Here is a 20490-nt window from a genome sequence, read left to right as displayed (position 1 = left end):
TTCTGTATTTTTAAAACTATGCATTGAGACATTTTAAAGGCCAATGTCGTTCATTTAAACTCACATTGATTATTAATTGTTTCCTTGAAAGGGTGGAGAGCATCTTAGCAGTTATATTTGGTTATCCAGCAGACATGGGGGGCACTAGGATTTATCTGGAGCCTGGTCCACCTGGTAAATATAAATAAAATATTTACCCTCCTTTTAGCTCTGCTTTGGTCTTCACCAACTCCTGAGGGAAATATCGGACTTTTTAGCAGCTAAATGCTGATATGTTCACCAGCTAGTCTCCAGCCTTGTCAGCCTGCCATTTGGTGCTGCTAAAGATGGTTTGTAAGAGTGCCGTTAAATATCCCAGCAGAGCTGAGGTGGACTGCAAAGCTGGTGATAATGTAGGCAAGTGATCCACTGTCAATGTAAACATATTGATCAATGCACAGTAGCTTTAATGAAAACATCTCAAATATTTAATAATAATCAAAGATTTTTTTTTTTTTTTCATAAATATTCTCTCATTCTCATTCTCTCATGTGTTTGGAGCACATCACACATTAACCAAATTTCTATTTGCATTCAATTTGTAAATCATAACTCCGTTTATATCCATATACTTTACTATATCTAAGTGGTCTAATTATGACAAGAAGCTGAAGCTGATAATGGATATCACTTGGAATCTGGCTCTTTCCTAGACTTAATCAAAGAAACCGGGCAGGCATAGACGTTGAAAGCTCTCCCTCATGCGTGTTTCTACCCCCAATCCCACCATTATTAATACATCAGTTAAAACCTGACAGTCCAGAAAAAAAAAAGCTCGAAAAGTGCCTTTTTATTTTCTCTGCTTTAACATGGAATGCAAAACGTGCATGGCCGTGAGGCTGCTTTTCGATAAAGGCTGAGACTGTGTGGCAGTGTTCTGTGTCCTCTGCTGGCCTAACAGGCAGAAAGCCTTTTAATTAGTCAGTGCTCTCAAAGAGAACAGGTTGTTGCACTCGATTGTACTTCGGCCTCTGCAACCCTGCATGACCCACCAGTGAATCCATCATGTAAGTTACAATATATTCCATACACATCTATCATGCATTTTCATCGGGAAGCATTTTTTTGAACTTCTACTGATAAGCTTTGCAGCTACCTTGCAAAAGCTTTTTAATGTTCTTGTACGTTGCACAAATATTTCCATTTTATGCTACTTTTTACTCTTACTCTACTACACCTCAGAGGAAAGTCTTTTCTTTACTCAACTACATTCATTTGACAGTTTACAGAATTAGGGTTTAATAGCATCCAGTGTTGAGGTTGCAGATTGCTAAATACTCCTCACTTCATTCTCCCTTTCCAAGCGTGTAGGAGAATGTACAGTTGATATGCAAAACTGCTCTTTGGCTTGTTGGTTCTGGGCTACTGTAGAAACATGGGGGTGCAACATGACGGCCTTGGAAGATATAAAGAGCTCATTCTAAGATAACATGTTTCTTATTTACAGGTGATTATAGTAAAACATATGTGAGGGAGCTGGAGAGCATCCCCCTGACTAAGGTGAAGAAACCACACGCAGGCATACTGACTGTAAAGTTGACTGAACATAGACTAAACCAGGACGTTTTTTTGTTAAGCTGTGCTTTTATCTTGGTGAACCCTACTGACCACTCTCTCTTCGTGGTTTACTTCCGGGGGCGTGTTTTCATGGAGTGCACAGGTGAGGATGCAGCCACAGGACACCAGCAGCTGTTAATTACCTTGTTGAGGCTGAGTGGAGTGATCAGGGAAGAGAGAGGGGAGAGGATGAAGGATTTTTGGTTTGGTAGTTTTGAGTTCATTATGCATTTTCTTTAACCTGTATTAGTCTATAGTCATGTGCATTTCACTGCTTTCACTGGGTAATGGTGTGGGTGGAGACTGCAGGGGAGGTCAGGTGAGAAATCAGTGGAAGCCAGGCTGCTGCAATCTGTTCACCTGTGAGGCTTCTTTATTAACCAGGAGTCTGCGGCTGCTCTTGGGGAACATGTGGGGATTTTGTGTACTCAAGTAAAGAAACTGAGCTCTGGAAAAATCTTTGGCTGTCTGATGCTCCTCATTTTACCACCACGCTTTACACCTCCATGCCGCTGCTTCACATGCTGTTTGTAGAGGTTTACCACCATCCAAACACTACAACATACTTACGAATATTATATCCTATTTCTGCCAATAAATGCCCCTAAATCTTACACACTGGTCCTCTCAGTTACTAGTTCTTCTCACATGATGTAATTTAAACTATTGTTTGAGACTTAAGGGGGAAAACTCTGCAGAATTTCACAAAAAAAGCAAAGGTTAGAAGGTCTGAAAAATGAGAATCTAAGTGTATGCGACACAACGTTTTCTGCATTTCTACCACATCATCATCTCACAACCCCCTCAGATTAATCTTGTGATACTCTGGGTGGGCCGTAACCCCTAGGATGTGCATGACTAAAATACAGAATTGATGCTACATATTCAGCAGAACCTTTGCATGATGGAGTATTTTTACATTGTGGTATTGGTACTTCAGTAAAGGATCTGAATGCTTCCTCCACCACTGTTCTTCAGACCATTTAAGAAAGCCAGTCCCTCCCCATCACGATCTGCTAAAAAACAACGACTCACAGTCACCAGTTGTGACATGTACTATTTTAGAAATAAACATCCATCACACAAAATGTCAAACTGGAAGGTTAGAAGCTCAAATTCCTTGGTGGGATGTAACAAGAGGCCGGATGTTCAATGATACTGTCCATGAGACTGTCTGTGGATACTGTCTGAAAGCCCTACAGTATCAGTATTTACTCACTCTCGTCCTCCCACAACACAGAACAATTTGTTCCCCTCTAATGCACTCTCTGCCGAAATCAAAAAGGCAAAGATGTAGACAGAATCACTCAACAGTGCTTAGTTGCTGTGAAAGCAAGTTATTTATGATCTTTGCTCACCAGGCGGTAGATCACAAACTGATCCTGAGAGGACGGGGACAAGCTTGGTGAGACTGTTCTTTTCCAGGAAGAGGAAGAGGGGCCAAATGGCCCTCTCAGCTCACAAATGGACTGAAATGAAGACATGACATACCGAGGTAGACAGGTCATCCCTCAGTCTAAAATGACTCTGCAATGCAAGTCTGTCTGACAGGGTATTAAAAAGTTAGTGAGGCACGGTGCATGTTTGTCCCATCTTGTAAAATATGCAATACAGGGGTGAAACTCAGTGTGAAAATGTGTTTGTGTGTGTGTGTGTGTGTGTGTATGTGTGTGTGTTTGAGAGAGAGTCCAGTTGCTTGTTTGCCATTTTCCAGCTGAGTGACCACGCTGAAACGTCGCTGTATATCGGAGCGTTTGGAGCTTCGCTGATGGTTTTTGTAAATCTGGAGCCTCCGTTTGTTGTTTTGATGTTCATATGAATTTTTTTTTTTTTTTGTATTTTCTGCAGCTCTATAACAGTATTAGCAATGGAAAATTCTTATCAAGCCACTGAATCTCTTTGAAGTCAAAATGAATGGCTGAGACAGAGACTCAGACAGAGAGAGAGAGAGAGAGAGAGAGAGAGAGAGAGAGAGAGAGAGAGAGAGAAATGGGGTCTTAAAATTAAATCCCCAGCAGGTGATGATGACTTATGCTGAAGATGATGCGATTTTCCCATAAAGTCCCCTCATGACATGAGGTATTGTCACATGACAGGAGTGCGGAGTGTTATCCAGGCCGAGTAAGCTATCAGGTGAATACAATAACTGAGAATCCAAATGATTTGATACCTCAGATGCAATTCTGCTTCCCTTTATGTTCCAGTTCCTAAAATTAGGCCGCAGCTAAATTCCACCAGGGACATTTTCTGTAATTCTGTATCGAGCTAAAGCGTTTCCTGTGCTGCGTATCAGGAACCCAGTGGAGACTGCAAGACTGCGATCCAGTCGAGCACTGGACAGAGGACAATATTATCTGTTCCATGCAGTCCCACGATTACAGACAAGGCCCCCTAAGCCGTCCATAGTCGCATCTGTGCATCACGTAAAGTTATTAGGTTTAGCCTCCCCAAACCCTTGGTGGCTGCCACTATCAAAGGGCACAATGGTCATATTGTTTCTCATCCGAATAAAGGGATCAGTGAATGATTCAGGATCAGGATTCTCCACTCAGTGGGACTCCCTCACGCTGTAGTCTGAAGTCGAGGAAGGTAAAACTGGTTGTCTTCACTAAAAGGAGCTCCAGTTCAAACTGCCACCACACGCTGCCAGGTCAGACACTGTAGCATGCTTATTATTGTTTTTATGGGCTAATCACACCGTGGTGCCTCTTTTCAGCTGCCCCCTTTTTTTAGGTGTGATATGTTTAGATATGTTCAAAGGCCAATAAACATCTTCCTGTTTTAAGGTAACTCTAACATTAAAAATCAAAATGCACTTTGGTTTTCAGGTCTACGTTTCTACCACGGCAATGATGCATTTTGCTCAAGTTCACCCGAGTAGAAAATCTGAGTATACTCTGTGGATGATTGAATAGGAGTAATGAAGCTTACATGGAATGTGCCCTCTCCCCACAGCAGAAAACATTGGGATCTTGTCAAGTTGTTTTTGTCCAACAGCACTATAATCTCAAGGTTTTTTCGAGTGCCTCTGAGAGACAGACGGGGAGAAACAGAGAGAAAGGGAGAGCGAAAGAAAGAGAAAGTGTGTGTGTGTGTGTGTGTGTGTTTATCCGACCATAGGATATGCACAGACTCCCAGCTACTGGAACTAATTGCATTCTGGTCAGCTGACTCACAGGGAAAAGTTTTATTGATATGAGAAAACAGAGGTTAATGTTTAGCATTTAGGCTCTCGGCGGTAGCGTACACTTTCAGGCTGCGCACAAGGAGATTGGGATTTGACTATAACAAACTCTTCCCCCTGAGGAAAACTAGAGTCAGGCCTGGAGGTAGAGCTGATTAAAGACCGCAGGAGCAGCATGATGCAGTGAGGATTGCAGTGTGAAGTCTGTAGGCAGAGAAAGAGAGTGAGCAGAGCACTGACAGCTTGCCCTGTTGTCATGAGTACATTGAATACATTTTGCAGTGAGTTGAGTTAATCGCTCTCACACAAAAGGTCCTGATTAGACAAATTAATGACCTTCTCCCTACTGTAAGTGAAATGTATTAATTTAATATTGAGATTTATTTTGTTGCTCAACTTCTTTTACTGATATTTATTGTAATGACACACATAATTGTTTAAATTGTCCATATATTTTAACTCTTGGTAACTTTTTTGTTCAATCTGGATCAAGTGACACTAAACATGCTGTTCCCGTGCTTTTTCTTTTACATGCAACCTGATATTAGTTCAAATACTGTACCCAGCGGTACAGTATCCTTACACAGCGGACCCCTTTGCCCTGCTGCCAGCTTTGACAGTCACTGACATTGATATTGCAGCTTAAATCCAGCCTGTAGACCAGACATGAAGAAGATATGTCATGAAAACAAAAAAAGGCAAAGTAACTCAATAAAAGGCTAAACTGGTGATCATAGAACAAGAGTTACAACATATAAGTACTGCTTTCACTTACACTTGTGTTGTGCCTGTACAAACCAGGGGCCCCTCCCACAAAAGCTTGCAAACTGCAGACAAATTTGAGCTCTACAAGGCTCCTGGATGCCTGTGCATGACATTTGTTTCAATTAGAGAAGCTTGTCAAAATGAACGGGAGATGGAATAATCACATCCTGTTAGAACAGCTTGTATTTGTTCAAATTTGGTGAAAACAGGCTCCTGCGGAAGGATCCAGTGAAAGGATCCAGCTTTTCAAAACTGATGAACAGGGCTGGCATGGACCACAATACCATAAAGTTAAAAAAGAAAAAAAAAGGAACTGGCCTGCATCAAGATATGGACTTTTCGTACGTTTTGTTTTTTTGCAGCTGGATCTGTTTCCTATAATCCAGAGGAGATAAGAAAGGATGCAGCCACTTCTCACTGGATAAAGCAGTTTTACCACGAGTATCACAAGTTTTCTCCTCGTGAGTACTCCCTGGAAAAACATTCTGGTTGCATGCATGTTGGATGCATGCACGTGCTAACTGTGCCATCCTCTTGCATGATTGCATGATTACCAGAACTTACAGTTAGCAGCTTGTCTTTCTCTCCGTGTCAAAGGTTATAGGAGCTTTCATGGGCAGATTATTCCCATTCGCTTCATTTACTTCAATAAAAATCAACCCTTTAACAAGTCGTGTCTTTCAAGAAGAGGCCACTGATTTGGCTCCCTGTCAAGCCTATAGATTATACAACAGTGTTGGGATTCTCTTCACTGTGGCATGTAGAAAACTTGGCATGGTGCAGCGCTAACAAAGGCGGTAGCTTGTGTCTAACGAAGCATGGCAGTGTTACTCAGCAAGGAAAACATGTTTGTTACCAGAGGCAGTCTGCTTGTGCTGCCTTTGGTAAGTCCCCAGGTTGCAGCCAAAATTGATTGAGTAAAATAAAAAATTATTGATAATCTGGGTTTGGATTACTCCTGTATTGTTTCAATAATTGTCATGGTAAATTTTCATGTGTCTGAATGGTTTTATGTTATGAGAGCTACAGTAAGGGCCTGCATTGGTATGAGTGGCCACTTACAGTGGCATTCTGCATCAAGTTCTGCTAGCAAGTCACACAGCAAATATAAACAATTGACAAATAATTTCATGTTATGTAGCGAACACTTTTCCCACTCAGTTTTAATGATGCAGGCCTATCATAGGCATATTCAATGAAACACACATAGGGATAAATCCATTTAAGTTAGCCTGCCTGCTTTAAATAACTTTAAAGCTAAAACCCCTTACAATTCCAATGTCCCACCCTCAGGAGAATTTACTGTTTTCATTGTTCTTCCCATCCATTGACACAAACGCTACGTTCACATTTACACTAATATTATACACCGTTAGGAAGCTAAGATTCAGATGAATCGATTGATGCAAACCATTTCAAGATACAAGCCCAAAAAGAAGCACAGTGAACACCAACAGCAGACAAATAATGTTTTTAAAACTTTGAGGCAACTCATCAATTACGTCTCTCTTTGATGCACAAATCGATAACACTCAACTAAGGCATAGACGATCCACTGCAGTAAAAATATTCAGTCTAAAACAAGATAATAATCCACAGGGAGACATTTTCTCCTTTCAAATTTGCAGGCGGTGTGCTCGTCATCTGCTTGCCTTCCCAGCATTTTCCCAGTTACAACTTTCGGAAACGTATACAGTATACGTATCTATTTTAAATGACACCTCACTTGACCAATCACAATCTGCCACAGAAGAGCTCAGCAACCAGAGGAGCCACTAACAGTCTGAGTTGAACAGAAGGGCTCTTCTTCCTTGTGTTGATCGAGCCAATCGCAACCGAGATTGCAGACGACTGATACTTCAACTCAAGGATTTCAGTGCTAATAGGGATAGCCATGCCATTTATAGTAAATGGCCTCAATATAAAGATATAGGGCCGAAATATAGCTGTAGATGCCTTAAATATTAATATAATTGGCCACTATTTAAATTTTCATTCATATAAGTATAATTAATATGTAATAAGTTTTTTTTTCTTTTTTTTTTTTTTTGGAGGATGCCTAGATATACCATTAAAGAAAACATGAAAATATTCAGTTTCTGTGATATCGTAAGTGTGACTAGTGTATGGCTCCATGTTTGCAAAAAAAAATAAAAAATTCTGTTGGAAAAAAACTTCAATGTTTTTAAACTTCTATGACTCAATGCCAGTAACACTCACAGTGATTCTGGGGATAAAAGTTGAGAGCGTCACCTATAAAAGGAGACCAAAATCATGCATGTACTCCAAGTGGTTCAAGAACAACTGTTGCTGTTGTAACAAATGATGCTCATTAAGAATTCCCCATAACAAAAGACTTCACTCGAAACCAAACAACGTGATCTGGAGGACAGCTCTCTAATCAAACACAACCCATACTGTATCAACAAGCATTAATTGACTCAACTGTAATTTAAACGCATGCAAATCTGAAGAATTAAGGCAAGCTTTTAATTAGTAAAGAAGGGACTCCTCTGATGTGTGTGACGCCTGGAGGAACTATAGCAACAGGATCCTCCACATGAAGCTGTTGTATAACAATTTATGTTGCTCATTAATATTCAAGTTTGTATAGAGTGCAGATTTACATTTTAGTGTAAAATGAGCAAGCCTAGTGGCCATATTTACTATTGTAAATAAAAGTGTATTGCATGCATAATTGCCAAATTATGCATATGATGCAGGTTGTATCTCATTGTATGGCGAATACAAGGTTGTATGTTTGCTGTCTTATCCATGGTGGTGACATTTTTTGTTTGTTTCCCTTAATTGAAAGTCTAAACTTAGAAGCAAGGACACTGTTGAGGACAAGTTCTGACTCGGAATTCCTGATTTGTTTGAAACAAACCTTTACACTCTGTGAAACCTTAAGTTGCCTCCTGAAGTGGATGAGAATTACTGACAATTTGTTTTTAAGGAAGAAAAAACACAGAATCTCTTTCCATGAAAGCTGTGCCGCTTTGTGCTCTTGAGTTTGACTGGATGTGCAAGAGGATACAAGTTGGCATTAGTGAAGAGCGATGAGTGACGACAGTATATCTTCCTCCTCTTCACGGGCGGTATGTCTTTACAACCAGATCGAGACTGTAAAATCTCCCATTTAAATGACAAAATATTTCACTGCTGCAATTGATGGATTGATGGATGGATCGTGTTACTTTAACACTAATGTGCAGTTGTTTGCAGTATGCATGCGTGGTATCCTCGCAGCACCTCCACATGCTGAAATTGGAGAAGTTAACGTCTACCACCTTCAGGCCCATCCCAAGGAGAGCAGGATCCAGAGCAAAGGTCAACTTTTGGCACAACAAATCAGTCATCCATTTATTTCACTGGGATCTTGCACATTATTGTGTGTGTGTGTGTGTGTGTGTGTGTGTGTGTGTGTGTGTGTGTGTGTGGTGAAGTATATTTGTGCTCACATGGAGGACAAACATAGGTCATCATATTTTATTTCCGTCATTGTATTTAACCTCTGACTTTAAACAAGAGTACTTGAAGCCAAATTAACACAGATAAGAAAGAAAGAAAGAAAGAAAGAAAGAAAATAAGTCTATGTAGAATCTTTTCTTTTTTATTTCTTACTCCAAAAAAATTGTCTACTTAAGGAAAACATGATTTATAGTACTTTGTAAGGTAAGATGTGCTGGCAAAAGGACATTTTCCGAAAACTTTCAGTCCAATATTATCTCAAATCTCTTCGCTAAAATGACCTTCACTCCCCTCTTGACTTTCTTGTTGCTTAATGTTGAGCACAGCTATTGGGTTGGCCTAAAGCAGCATGAAGGATATTTAAGATAAATATTAACACATGAAACATATTAACGCATGAAAACTCCAGAGAACGTCCTTTCAGAGCAAGGTTGCGTGGTCATTGAATGCATCATTAAGTTTGGTCTCACAAAATTACCACAAGGTACACGCATGGTCCCACTAGCGCCTAGTTTACAAATGAGACAAAGATAGATCCTAATATTTGGGGGCATTCTGGGCTCCCTGAAAGACAATTCAATGCATGATTCCTATTTAAATGTTTCACTAAATGTAATCAGTAGCTCTGTCTTCCGCAAGACTCAATGTGACTCAATTGTAGCCACCTTTTTCCTATTGCATGCTCATTTTGATTGTTATGGGAAAACACTTCATGTGGTTTTCTTAACAAGTAGGAACATATTATGTAATGTAAGACAAATAAAACCACCAGTTCCACTGTTTGACAGATGCAACACACTTAACCTCAGTGTGTCATGTTCTTTATCACGGCAAGCAACCAAAACAACAAACATTCAGCGTGTCCACTGGGTGTTCAGCATGTACTATTCTTATACAAGTCATCATAAATCAGTGCGTGAAACGCAGCTGCTCAAGCCTTTAAAGAATCTCTATTTCAGACGATCTGATTGAAAAACACTGAATGCGGCATTTTTAAAGCGGCTTAACAATCACGATCACATCAGTTCAGCAGATATGTGGTGTGTTTTTCACCACGATGCCCAAAGCAGTACAAAATGTAACAAATTTTTTGAAACAGCCCTCTCAGGACTATGTTTTTATGGATTGCTGATATGAAGAAGAAGCTACAGCACAATGCTCTACGACACAAACGTGTTTGAGGAATGATGACTGTTTCCTCGCGTCCAGACAAAACATCCTCTGTGCTGCTTATTTGTTGTTCATGTAATCAGCAAAGCGACTAATATGTCCAATCAGAGAAAATGGAAATAGGTAGCTGAATGCAATTTTATGTTTACTGGAGGAAGATTAATATTCGTTGTTTTACTTTGAGTTCTTATGAACACTGCTCAGTTCTGTGGGTGAGAATCAAGCAGCAATGACGCCCTTTTGTTATTTTATTAGGTGTGAAAAAGCAATAATGCCACAAAAAGCACGCCCTCAAAAATTCTTGGAGATATGTGCTCATGCATGATGTTCACCGAGCGACACACTGTCCATATCTAACAGCGTGCAGTGTCATGTATACCTCATGAATGGGGTAATTGCTATAGGGGTTTTATTCATTGTGCTGCTAAATGTCAGTGCACAACTCTTCTGGAGAGTTGGTTTCAAGGTTTCCAGGTGAAACAGAACCAGGCTTCTGAAAGCGGGAGCTGATTTTTGTTGGCTTAGAGCAAAAGTCGGGGTGTAGTTAATGTTGTAAAATAGATGCGAGCTGAAAAAATGGGCTTACACCCAAAATAGTTTCAGTTTGGCAGCTCTCATACTTTCTGAAGGAGCTCCAGAATTTTTTCCCCCCTCAGACACCTGAAGAAGGAAAGTGTGTTCTGATTTTGTGGCGTCAAACGCCCACTGCCGACCACTGAAAACACTGGATATTGCTTGCAGTATAAGACACATAGCTTTTCACATGTTTGCAATCTCTATTACCTAAATATCAATATCAGAAGGGCAAATAAACCAACAAATAAAACGAGCACTGTGCTTTTATTTTCAGTCACCTGAGGTGGTTTGACCCCTAGTAGTAAAAGCCTTGAATTCATCTTGAATAATGGCAGAAAAACATATGTGAGTGCAGATTATTTATGTTAAAGCTATTGGAAATGTCTCCCAACATATGCAATTATGGTGTTTTTATTGTGTTTATTCATGTACCTGCATATTTATGTAGAGGTAAGAGCAGCAAATGGAATGTCTGATGAAACAGGTAAACGTGATCTTACACAGATCTTTGCATTCATCCGACATCCGGATACTGTTTGATTAAAATAAAGATAAGATGCTTATCTTTCTGTTCATACCAAATAGGCCATGTTTCTTCCTGGAGGCTTATCGTGAAACAAATGATGAAGAAAAACAGTGTGTGTGTTTGATGAAGTGCAAACACTTGTGCGCTTGATGCAGATAAAATAGAAATGTGGAGTTTTATTTGTCTCTTTCTTAACAGAGACATCAACTTATAGTTTATGGTTTCCAGGGTTTCTACACATCCTCTAAACCTGCATGTCTCTACTTATAGATTAGTAAACCAGGCTTTTGTTGAGATTAATCCTCAGATCCTACCTGTTACACAACAACAAGATTCTTGGATCTTTTTCAACATGGAGGTGACTTTAATCAACGTGGAAAAATGCTGTTTTATTCCGTCATTTCATTAATCAGCCCTCCTTATCCCCGCTGCCCTGAAGAATACAAACAAATATAAAAATAATCTACTCTGACCAGAACTTGGTGTGTGTGTGAGCTATGTGCTAGAGTGTATTTTTACCAGAGGTGGAAGATGATCCTTCACTTAAGTAAAAGTAGCAGCACCACAGTTTTAAAAACTCTCAAGTTGCAAGTAGACATTTTACATTCAACGTAAAAGTACAAAATATATGTGACAAAATGTACTTAAAGTATCAAAAATAAAATATTTGTTATTCAGCACGGACCCTTTCACAAGTGTGTGTTATAATATATAGTGTGTTATTGCGCTGGGATCATTGATAGAGTGATGACATTTTTAATTGTTAAGTAAAAGTAAGTAAAAGTATAAAGTAGAATAAAGTGGAAAAACCTAACAATATATTTGAATTTGCACCACTGAACCATTGGCTGAGTTTGGTTTGGTTTGATTTAGAGGTTTTTTGAATAAGGTAAGTAAGTTTTCAAACTGCAGCCTGGTTTTTGTGCTCACTTCAGCGTGTCTTCAAAGCACAGATCTGACGAAGATGCTGTGGCTGACTGAGCCACTGTGCGCTTGCACTTTGCGCAACTGTGCCACTGTTTGCACAGCGAGCAAGTCCCATGGCTCCTCCCCCTGAGCAGGCAGTTTAATTCCCGTGAGGTGATGCCTGGTTAGTAACTTAATAAAGCTGCTGGATGCAATCCCGGGGCACAATGTGTGGATCATGTTCGTCTGACAGACCTGCTCTCTGCTCCGCTCCTGCGCTCACACAGCCTGCTGCTCTCCTGTAAGTACTGCAGGTCACAGCCACTTCAACTTTTAGATGTGATGAAGGGGGAGATGTCTCTGCTGGGTGAATAACTCTCCAGGACTTATGAATGAAAACACATCAAACACAGCGGGGACAGAGACAGGGAGGACATGTTATTGTGTTTGGTAAGTTTTAGCTTTTTGACCTCGGAAAAGAAATGTCTGACAATATCAGTGCAGCTCTGTTGCCTTGGATGTTCGCTGAACAAACTGTCATGATATTTAATTAAAATTTTCATCTTTCTAAATGTAGAGTATCTTATTGATGTTTTAATGAATGTAGATCTTGTTCAGTTTGGCATTGATAGTCAAAAGATGTACATTTTCCCTCCACACTGGATGAAGTTCAGTGAGCGACAGCAATTAAACATCGTCTGCTTTGACTGTAAGTGTGATCATTTGCCCCTACACACAATGTTTAAAGAATGCTCTGTGTGGCATTTTGTGATGGAAAGTCACTGGCTTAAATCCCTAGTAGAGTTATAAATGTTGTGCCCAGAGGCAGCCATCCTGATAGGGTTCAGTACATTTCCAGCCACATGCACACACCAGGAATACATAAGTAGGCTAATCATTTTGCTCATTATTCTTTTTGCCAGGAGGTTCCTGTCCTGGTGTAACTGTCAGAGCATAATGGTGGCTTTTAAAGGCATCTGGACCAAGGACTTCTGGAGGGCTGTGTCTGGAGAATACCTGGCCACTCTCATCTTTGTCCTTCTCGGTCTGGGCTCCACCATCAACTGGGCTGCGGGGCAAGAAAATCCTCCCCCAGATGACCTAGTCCTCATCTCCCTGTGCTTTGGCCTGAGCATCGCCACTATGGTGCAATGTTTTGGCCACATCAGCGGCGGACACATTAACCCAGCGGTCACCGCGGCCATGGTGGTTACTAGAAAGCTGAGCCTGGCGAAGGCGTTGTTCTATGTGCTGGCGCAGTGCCTGGGAGCTATCACCGGAGCTGGGGTCCTCTACCTCGTCACACCTGCTGCTGTCAGAGGGTCCTTCGGTGTGACCACGGTAACAGTCTGACCATATTCATTCATTTGTGTGTTTCATATGTTCTTTTACAGTTACTTTAGTTAAAGCTCATCTTTTTCCAAGGTGAACTCCAACATCTCAGTAGGACACGGCCTTCTTGTGGAGCTCCTTATCACATTCGAACTTGTCTTCACCATCTTCGCCACCTGTGATCCCAAACGCACAGACCTAGGAGGCTCTGCCGGCCTTGCGATCGGCTTCGCTGTAGCTATTGGTCACTTATTTGCAGTAAGTACCTTCCAGTAAGTTACATAAGAGATAGATATGAAATGGCAGTTAGGGTAGGAAGGCTAGGAGAATATTTATAGCAGCGGTGCTCCAATAACTTTGGCCTCTCACCTTAAATTCTCATTACTCCAGCAAGAGGGTGGCCAGCTAGCTTGTGCAGAAACACTTAAATATTTACACTAAATTTATATTCAAACAGCTTTATAAAAATCTACCTACAATTCAGCAGCCTTATAAATCTCCTGCAACCCCATCTGCATATCAGCTGACACCTCCTGCGCTCCCGACCCCAACAGCGAAGCACTGATTTAAAGATTCATCTCAAAGTCTTATTAAATTCAATGCAGCGCATTAAAGGATTGTAGGACAAGACTGGTTCCAAGTGCGAGCCTCTGTGGCATGCACTGAGGGCTGGAGCGCCGGTGCTTCTTGAGAAAGAGCAGGTGCATTAAAGCTTCTATTTTTCAATGTGTGATATTGTACCCTGCTCACTGATTCACACCCACGTGCACATCTTTATTGGAGGCTGCCATCGCATAGCAACCAATCTCTGGGGGCTCCCTGAACCCTGCAGAGCAAATGAATGCACAGGGAAATAGATGTTATCTCTCACACTGCTCAACTGATTTCTCCCTGGGTCTGCTTAGCAAATGCATATATACATACATTATGACTTGCACTCGATATATGTTGCAGTATGTAAGACAAAGACAATGTAAGACCTAAAATCACATCTCTGATGATGGTGTTATATAAAACTAGGATTTGTACCACATTTAGACTGAAAACAATACTGTTATTTGGCTTCTAGATCCCTTATACAGGAGCCAGCATGAACCCTGCTCGATCCTTCGGGCCTGCAGTCGTCACACTTAACTTCGAGAACCACTGGGTAAGAGATAACTTCCCTAAGAGGATAATCTTTCTTTCAGGAGTTTGCATGGCCAGCATATTAACCAGTTGCTCCTGAGAATGGCTGGGCCACTTTTACTGGGCATTTCTGTAAGACCAAGTATTTGCACTTCGGTGTAAAAGAATCACTCGGCTCAAATGTTACGTCATGGCGTCCGAATGCTCTGAAATAATTAGCAGCAGCTTGTGATGATTTTATTTGAATGTCCTGAAGAGGGCATGCTCTACCACAGCAGGCTAGTATAGCATGTTGAAATCTGGTAAGGTCACATTTTCAGCGCCGTTGCCAGGACAGCAGAAACAGCTGTGACCTAAAGATACAATCAGAGAATAGTTTTTCACTTGTACGTTGAATGCAAGGAGAAAACCTTAAACCAGGTGCTTTAAATGCTTATCGAGATCCTACACATGACCCTCCAGTTTATGGCTTCATCCAACAAAAGAAGCGCAGAGGAATGAGAAATTTACAGCATTTTCACCACCTCCAGCTACATAACGAGATGTCACCGAACAAGGTGTAAAATAGCATTAGCTCTGAATTTTTGCACCCAGGCAATTACTTCCACTGAGCTATTTGCAGACAGCATGGTGTCATGTTGTGTGTGTGAGTGTGTGTGCAGTGGGTGATGTGCTCGACTTATAACGCTGTCAGTAACTGCTACTGTGGCTGCTATCATATTCAGAAGCGTGTCTTCTCATGGAGACAAATGCTCGATGCTTGATCTACCTGCCTCTGATGAAGAGCTGACCCTCTTTTCCCAATCTGTCGCCTAACTGAGCAGGATGGTTTGATCGTGTTGGTTGTGACGTTACTAATAAAACATCTAATTAAGGTGTTTGTCTTGCTGTTTATGGTAGGTGTACTGGGTGGGACCCATTCTCGGGGGCATCCTGGCCGCCGGTCTGTATGAGTACCTGTACTGCCCTGACCCTGAGGTCAAGAAGAGGCTGAAGCAGGTCTTTCAGAAGGACGCTGCAGGGAAATACAGAGAGGTGGAGACGGAGGACGTTGCTATCAAGCCGGGCTCCATCCACACCATCTCTGATCTGGAGAAACCTGAGAAAAAAGATCCTTTCCAGGACTCAACAGGAGAAGTGCTGTCTTCAGTATGACTATCACGTGCACTGGAAATGGAGACCAATCTGTAGAGCAGAATGACAGTCTAGCTCATCCATCTTGAGCCTGCCCCCCCCAACAAAGGCCTTACCCTCAAAGCAGAGTATAATTTCTGCCTGCGAGGCCTCGCAGGCAGGCTGAATTACTCTCATTGTCATAAAGCTAATATGATGTTATGGCTCAGTCCCACAAACATCTACAACCTGTTCAATACCACTCCTGAGGCCCTCCTCGAACGATTGGCGTGTGTTGGCGTGCAGCACGCACTGCACGCTGCAGAATGACAGCCCACGATACATCGTGTTAAAGAAATATCCGTAGGGTCGACCAATTACGTGGGGTCATCACGCTGAATTGGAGGACTGAAGAAGAAAATGCAGCCTTGTTATTTTTGGATTAGTGTCACATTTGGTCCATGTATCGCATATGGAACAACAGGAGAGATTTTCCTTGTGATCATTAAGCACATTACAGGTTCCAGGCAATGTAAGACAGCTCTGACAAGCTTTATTCTCAGAGTTGTATTACAGTGCTCTCTATTTTCAGTGCATTAGTCAGGGAGAAACAAGCAGCTCGTCTTCTTGGAAACACTGTGTTTAGTGTTTATGATGTCTATTCCCACATACAGTAATGGATTTATCTTTTCTATTTCATAAAACTGTGATATGTAGATGTTTTTATCCTGTAGATCTAGACCTCTTTAACAAAACTTCTTATTTCTATGTAACATTCGTTGTATTTCGTATTAACTGTTTAACTTATTGCTATTTTCTTGATCTGTTTTGATGATTATGTGTTCAAACATTGCCCAGTTCTTGCTTTATGCTCCCAATTTGCAAGTACCACAAGATGAAAAAGATATTATGGTGGAATAATAAAGTCTTTTTTTAAATTTCTAAATCATCATTTATGACTTGTCTTTGGCCTTTTAATACGTTTTGAAACGTGCAAATGGGATAGCTGCACAAATCTTCCTCACATTCAGAAGGGATGCAGTGGCACCGGTGCAATGCTTTTCACTTGAGTCAACTGTTTCTGGAAGCAGGAGCTGGTCACTGAGGAGAGAAAAGGTTCAGATCAATGATGGATTGACTCACCACCCTTTAGATTATGTCTCCCTATGGCCAGATAAATGCCCATGATGTGTGTTCCTTGTGAGTTAAGTCTCTGAGAATAGCTTCATGTAATCTCATTCCATCAACGGGCAGCGCAGGAAATGATACCGCTGTGTGACACGAAATCGAGGCGATCTGTTATGTCTACACTTTAATTCTTTTACTAAACGAGCAGGTGCTATTCAATCTCTTTCTGTAATGTGGGGGAAATGATGAGCCCCGCTGATCCCACTGAAGTTGTCTGCATGGTGCAGCTATGCTGCCATTTTCAAGGCTGGAAATAGTATAATTCAGATGTTAAATCAAAATTGTTTTTACTCCTACATGGACTAACTCACCCCATTCCAGCATCTTCCCCGAGATTTTATGTGTGACAACAGCATCACCTACTGGACACACTGTGAAGCACCTCATGTGCACCAGTGCTCCCGTTTGTGTTTCTCCAGGGGAGGGCAGCCACGAGCCTTGGATGCACAGCTTGCAATGCGAATGTGGGTAGACGCAAGTCAGTTTTATTCATAAGTCTGAGCCACATTTCATTTGAAATTGGTCCAGGCCATTAATTCACAACTACACAGGAGGATCAAGTGTTGCAAAGCCCTATAACTCTGGGACCCAGAGCTCAGAAAAGAGCCTGAGCGAGTCAATACTAAAGCATCTTTTTACTTTCAGCCTTGGTATGCTTAGAGTTTTTGCAATTTTCTGACAGGATTCTTATTTTCATCCAAGTTGTCTGAACAGCACTTTTCTGCGTTCAAAGGTTGCCACTAGTGTGAGATTGTTGATGCTAACGAATGCTGTTCTTCAAGGCCTACTGGAGTTGAAAATGGACAGCATTGAATTTCTCAGCAGCACTATCCTTTACCTGCAGGCATGCTGCCTCTATCCCTTAAGGCTTCAGTGGCTCGAGGCCAGCACCCTCTCAGCTCCCCTTAATCATCTTTATCGCCTAAATAAATGAGTGCATAAATCTGATGTTTCATGCATTGACTATTTCCTCTTGGGACAGACGATGGGGAATGGGCTCGCTCGGTTTTGATTTATCAGCCCTTGCCCATCTGAAGATTAAATAGAGGAAGACAGGTGAGGAGAGCAGTCCCCGTTGGATTGGAAATTTGGCTTTGTTATGAATTTCATACCGGTGATGGGGAGTAAAGCGTTAAGAAGTTGCTTCTGCGTGCGCACCGATCCAGATGTGGCTGGAATTCCTTGTGATACATTTTCATCCACTTACATAAATGAGCAGATGCTGCAAAAGTGCCAATCAAATCCTAAAGTTTCATTAGAAAAATGTGGCCTGCGCGTTGACAAACTTCCAAAGGCTTGCTGCAGAAACCTCAATTAGCAAAAGGCAAACAAAAAGTGACAGCAAATAATAGACAAACGCTTTTTCCGGCTGTCTGTTTGTTAACATCACGGCTTATCAACACGATGTTGAGCAGAAAACTGGTAATGCGTGGATAGCCTTCACAGTGGCTGCCCCTATAATTCATTAATTTACATTCACATGCATTGCAACTACCAACAATGGCTATATACTGGGAATATTGTCATAACTAGAGCCTCATTTGCACATCATACAGATGCCAGCAAAGAATATCTCAAAGTGCATCTCATGCTTATCTAACTGAGAACAGACAGATTTCTTGCGACTTGAAAATTCAGATGCTCAATTCCCAGCATACAACAGAAGGGGCAAAAGATAAAACACACACCTTAAAGATCATTAGCAAATAATATTTGGGGATTCATGAAGAAAAACAGTGTTAAACACTTGTTTAATAATTCATACTATAAACAAGAAAGTCTCCCACTTCCTTAATAATTTAGACGTAAGCTAATGTTGATTTATTCAGGAAGGTCTCTGCCACCAGCGCCGCCTGGAGTGCCCAAATTTGAATTAAAGTAGGACAGTAGCAGGCGAGTCTGTAATAACATTTGTATAATTTTATTATTGCTCTGGGCTCAGTTCATTTCCTCCTCCAGTAGCTGCGTGAAATTGTTTGATTCTGGAAACTGCCTTGAGTCTGCGGCTCTGGGGTTGGAGGGTGGTACAGGAACAGGAAGGCATGCGACACTCTCTCTCTCTCTGTCTGATGCTGTCAGACACATAAACACAGACGCACACCACCCGTCGTACACACACAATCACACACACACACACACACAGAGAGAGAGATAAATAACTTTGTTATTCCGGGTTTTGTAATACTGTTACATTGGCTCACTTAATAACTCAAGCTGTCTTGAGAATATGATTGATATCCTTACTCACCTTGTCACTTATGATAAATACTTTACTGCATTTATGTGAGATAGCTAGGAAGCGGACTCATTCATTACATTATCAGATCATAGAAATATGAGAGTTTGTGTTTATGTCTTTTTCCGGTCGAGAGACTTCTCGTTCATTTTGGTCAAAGAACTTCTCCTCCAGAGTTTACCTGTAAAGAAGCCCATCTGATGAAATTCCAGCTGTCCTAACTTTACTACTTAGAAATGTGTCATTTCAATTGGCCCACGAGGGAGAATTAAACATCATAACCATTTGGATCCTACCATACTGTGATTTTGTTTACCAATGGTAGGACTATCATTTCCGAAATGGTAATTTACGAAACTCTGATTACTCGAACACAAACAATCAAGTTTGGGAGGTATTAGCTCATGTAACACACACCTGAGACCCCAGTGGCTTTGACACAGGAAGGGAGGGTGGAGAAGTTCTGATTGGTTTCCTCGGGGCTCTGCTTCCAACTTCCCACCCGCACACATTCCCTCACTCCTCCTCCTCCCTTCCTCCTCCCCCCTTCAATTCCTTTATGCAGAGCAGCCCAAACTGCAGTTTGATGAAACACATTTGTTTGACTTAACTCTTGCCTCGCCATCACGGCTTAAATCTCAAAGGCCTGTCGGTGTAATGTGGCCCAACAGCAATTGGGTTAATGAGAGGATATATGTACAAGTGTGGGACTTGACCGGAGGAGCTGTTTTCCATTTGGGCTTGGTCCGCCCGTGTTATTAGGGAAACCTTTATTATTGTTGCCCTCTAGTGGGAACCATATAATAGGATTACATTTTATTAGAGCCTCCCAGCATTACCCAAGCAGCCCCCTCCTCTTGTCTCTCTTCCCCTCATAGTAGTGTCACTGACTCCTCCGTCCACTGTGGGTGGGGTGGGTGGATTCGGGGACTGAGAGGGAAGCCAACAAACGGGGCTGCAAGTGATCCCACACAATGGGGATCCTTATCTTTTCTCAGCTACAGAAAAAAGTGACATGTCAACATAAAATCTTGGTTTTTGATCACTGTTGTCACACAGGAATCTATTTCATGAGCAGAATGAAGTCTGCCATGTGTGCCATGCTTGAATTGTAAGTTGTAATAACCCGACAGAGTTTGCATGTTGGAAGTTAGCGGAGTAGAGCGTGACCAGAGACAAGTAAAGAGGCTTGCTGGTTGTCTTAACTGTTTGCTATTACCAACTGAACAAAGGAGCTCCCCTGTCACATAATTACCATTGTTAATGATGGTACGACTTAGACTACAACGCAGCAGACAG

At 41.5% G+C, this 20490-nt stretch overlaps 1 protein-coding gene across 1 annotated transcript; it reads left to right on the top strand.

Annotated features, from left to right (window-relative positions):
- Positions 1 to 12451: 12451 nt before the first annotated feature.
- On the top strand, positions 12452 to 15809 carry LOC121614713 (aquaporin-4-like). The gene is made up of 5 exons (XM_041948728.1): positions 12452 to 12495; positions 13118 to 13535; positions 13620 to 13784; positions 14596 to 14676; positions 15555 to 15809. The coding sequence occupies exons 2-5, from the start codon at positions 13152 to 13154 to the stop codon at positions 15807 to 15809; spliced, it is 885 nt and encodes a 294-aa protein (XP_041804662.1). The 5' UTR covers positions 12452 to 12495; positions 13118 to 13151.
- Positions 15810 to 20490: the final 4681 nt, after the last annotated feature.

This window comes from Chelmon rostratus, chromosome 12, assembly GCF_017976325.1.
Source record: "Chelmon rostratus isolate fCheRos1 chromosome 12, fCheRos1.pri, whole genome shotgun sequence".
In the NCBI taxonomy this organism is placed as follows: Eukaryota; Metazoa; Chordata; class Actinopteri; order Chaetodontiformes; family Chaetodontidae; genus Chelmon; species Chelmon rostratus.
This window is presented reverse-complemented; position numbering and strand designations above follow the sequence as displayed.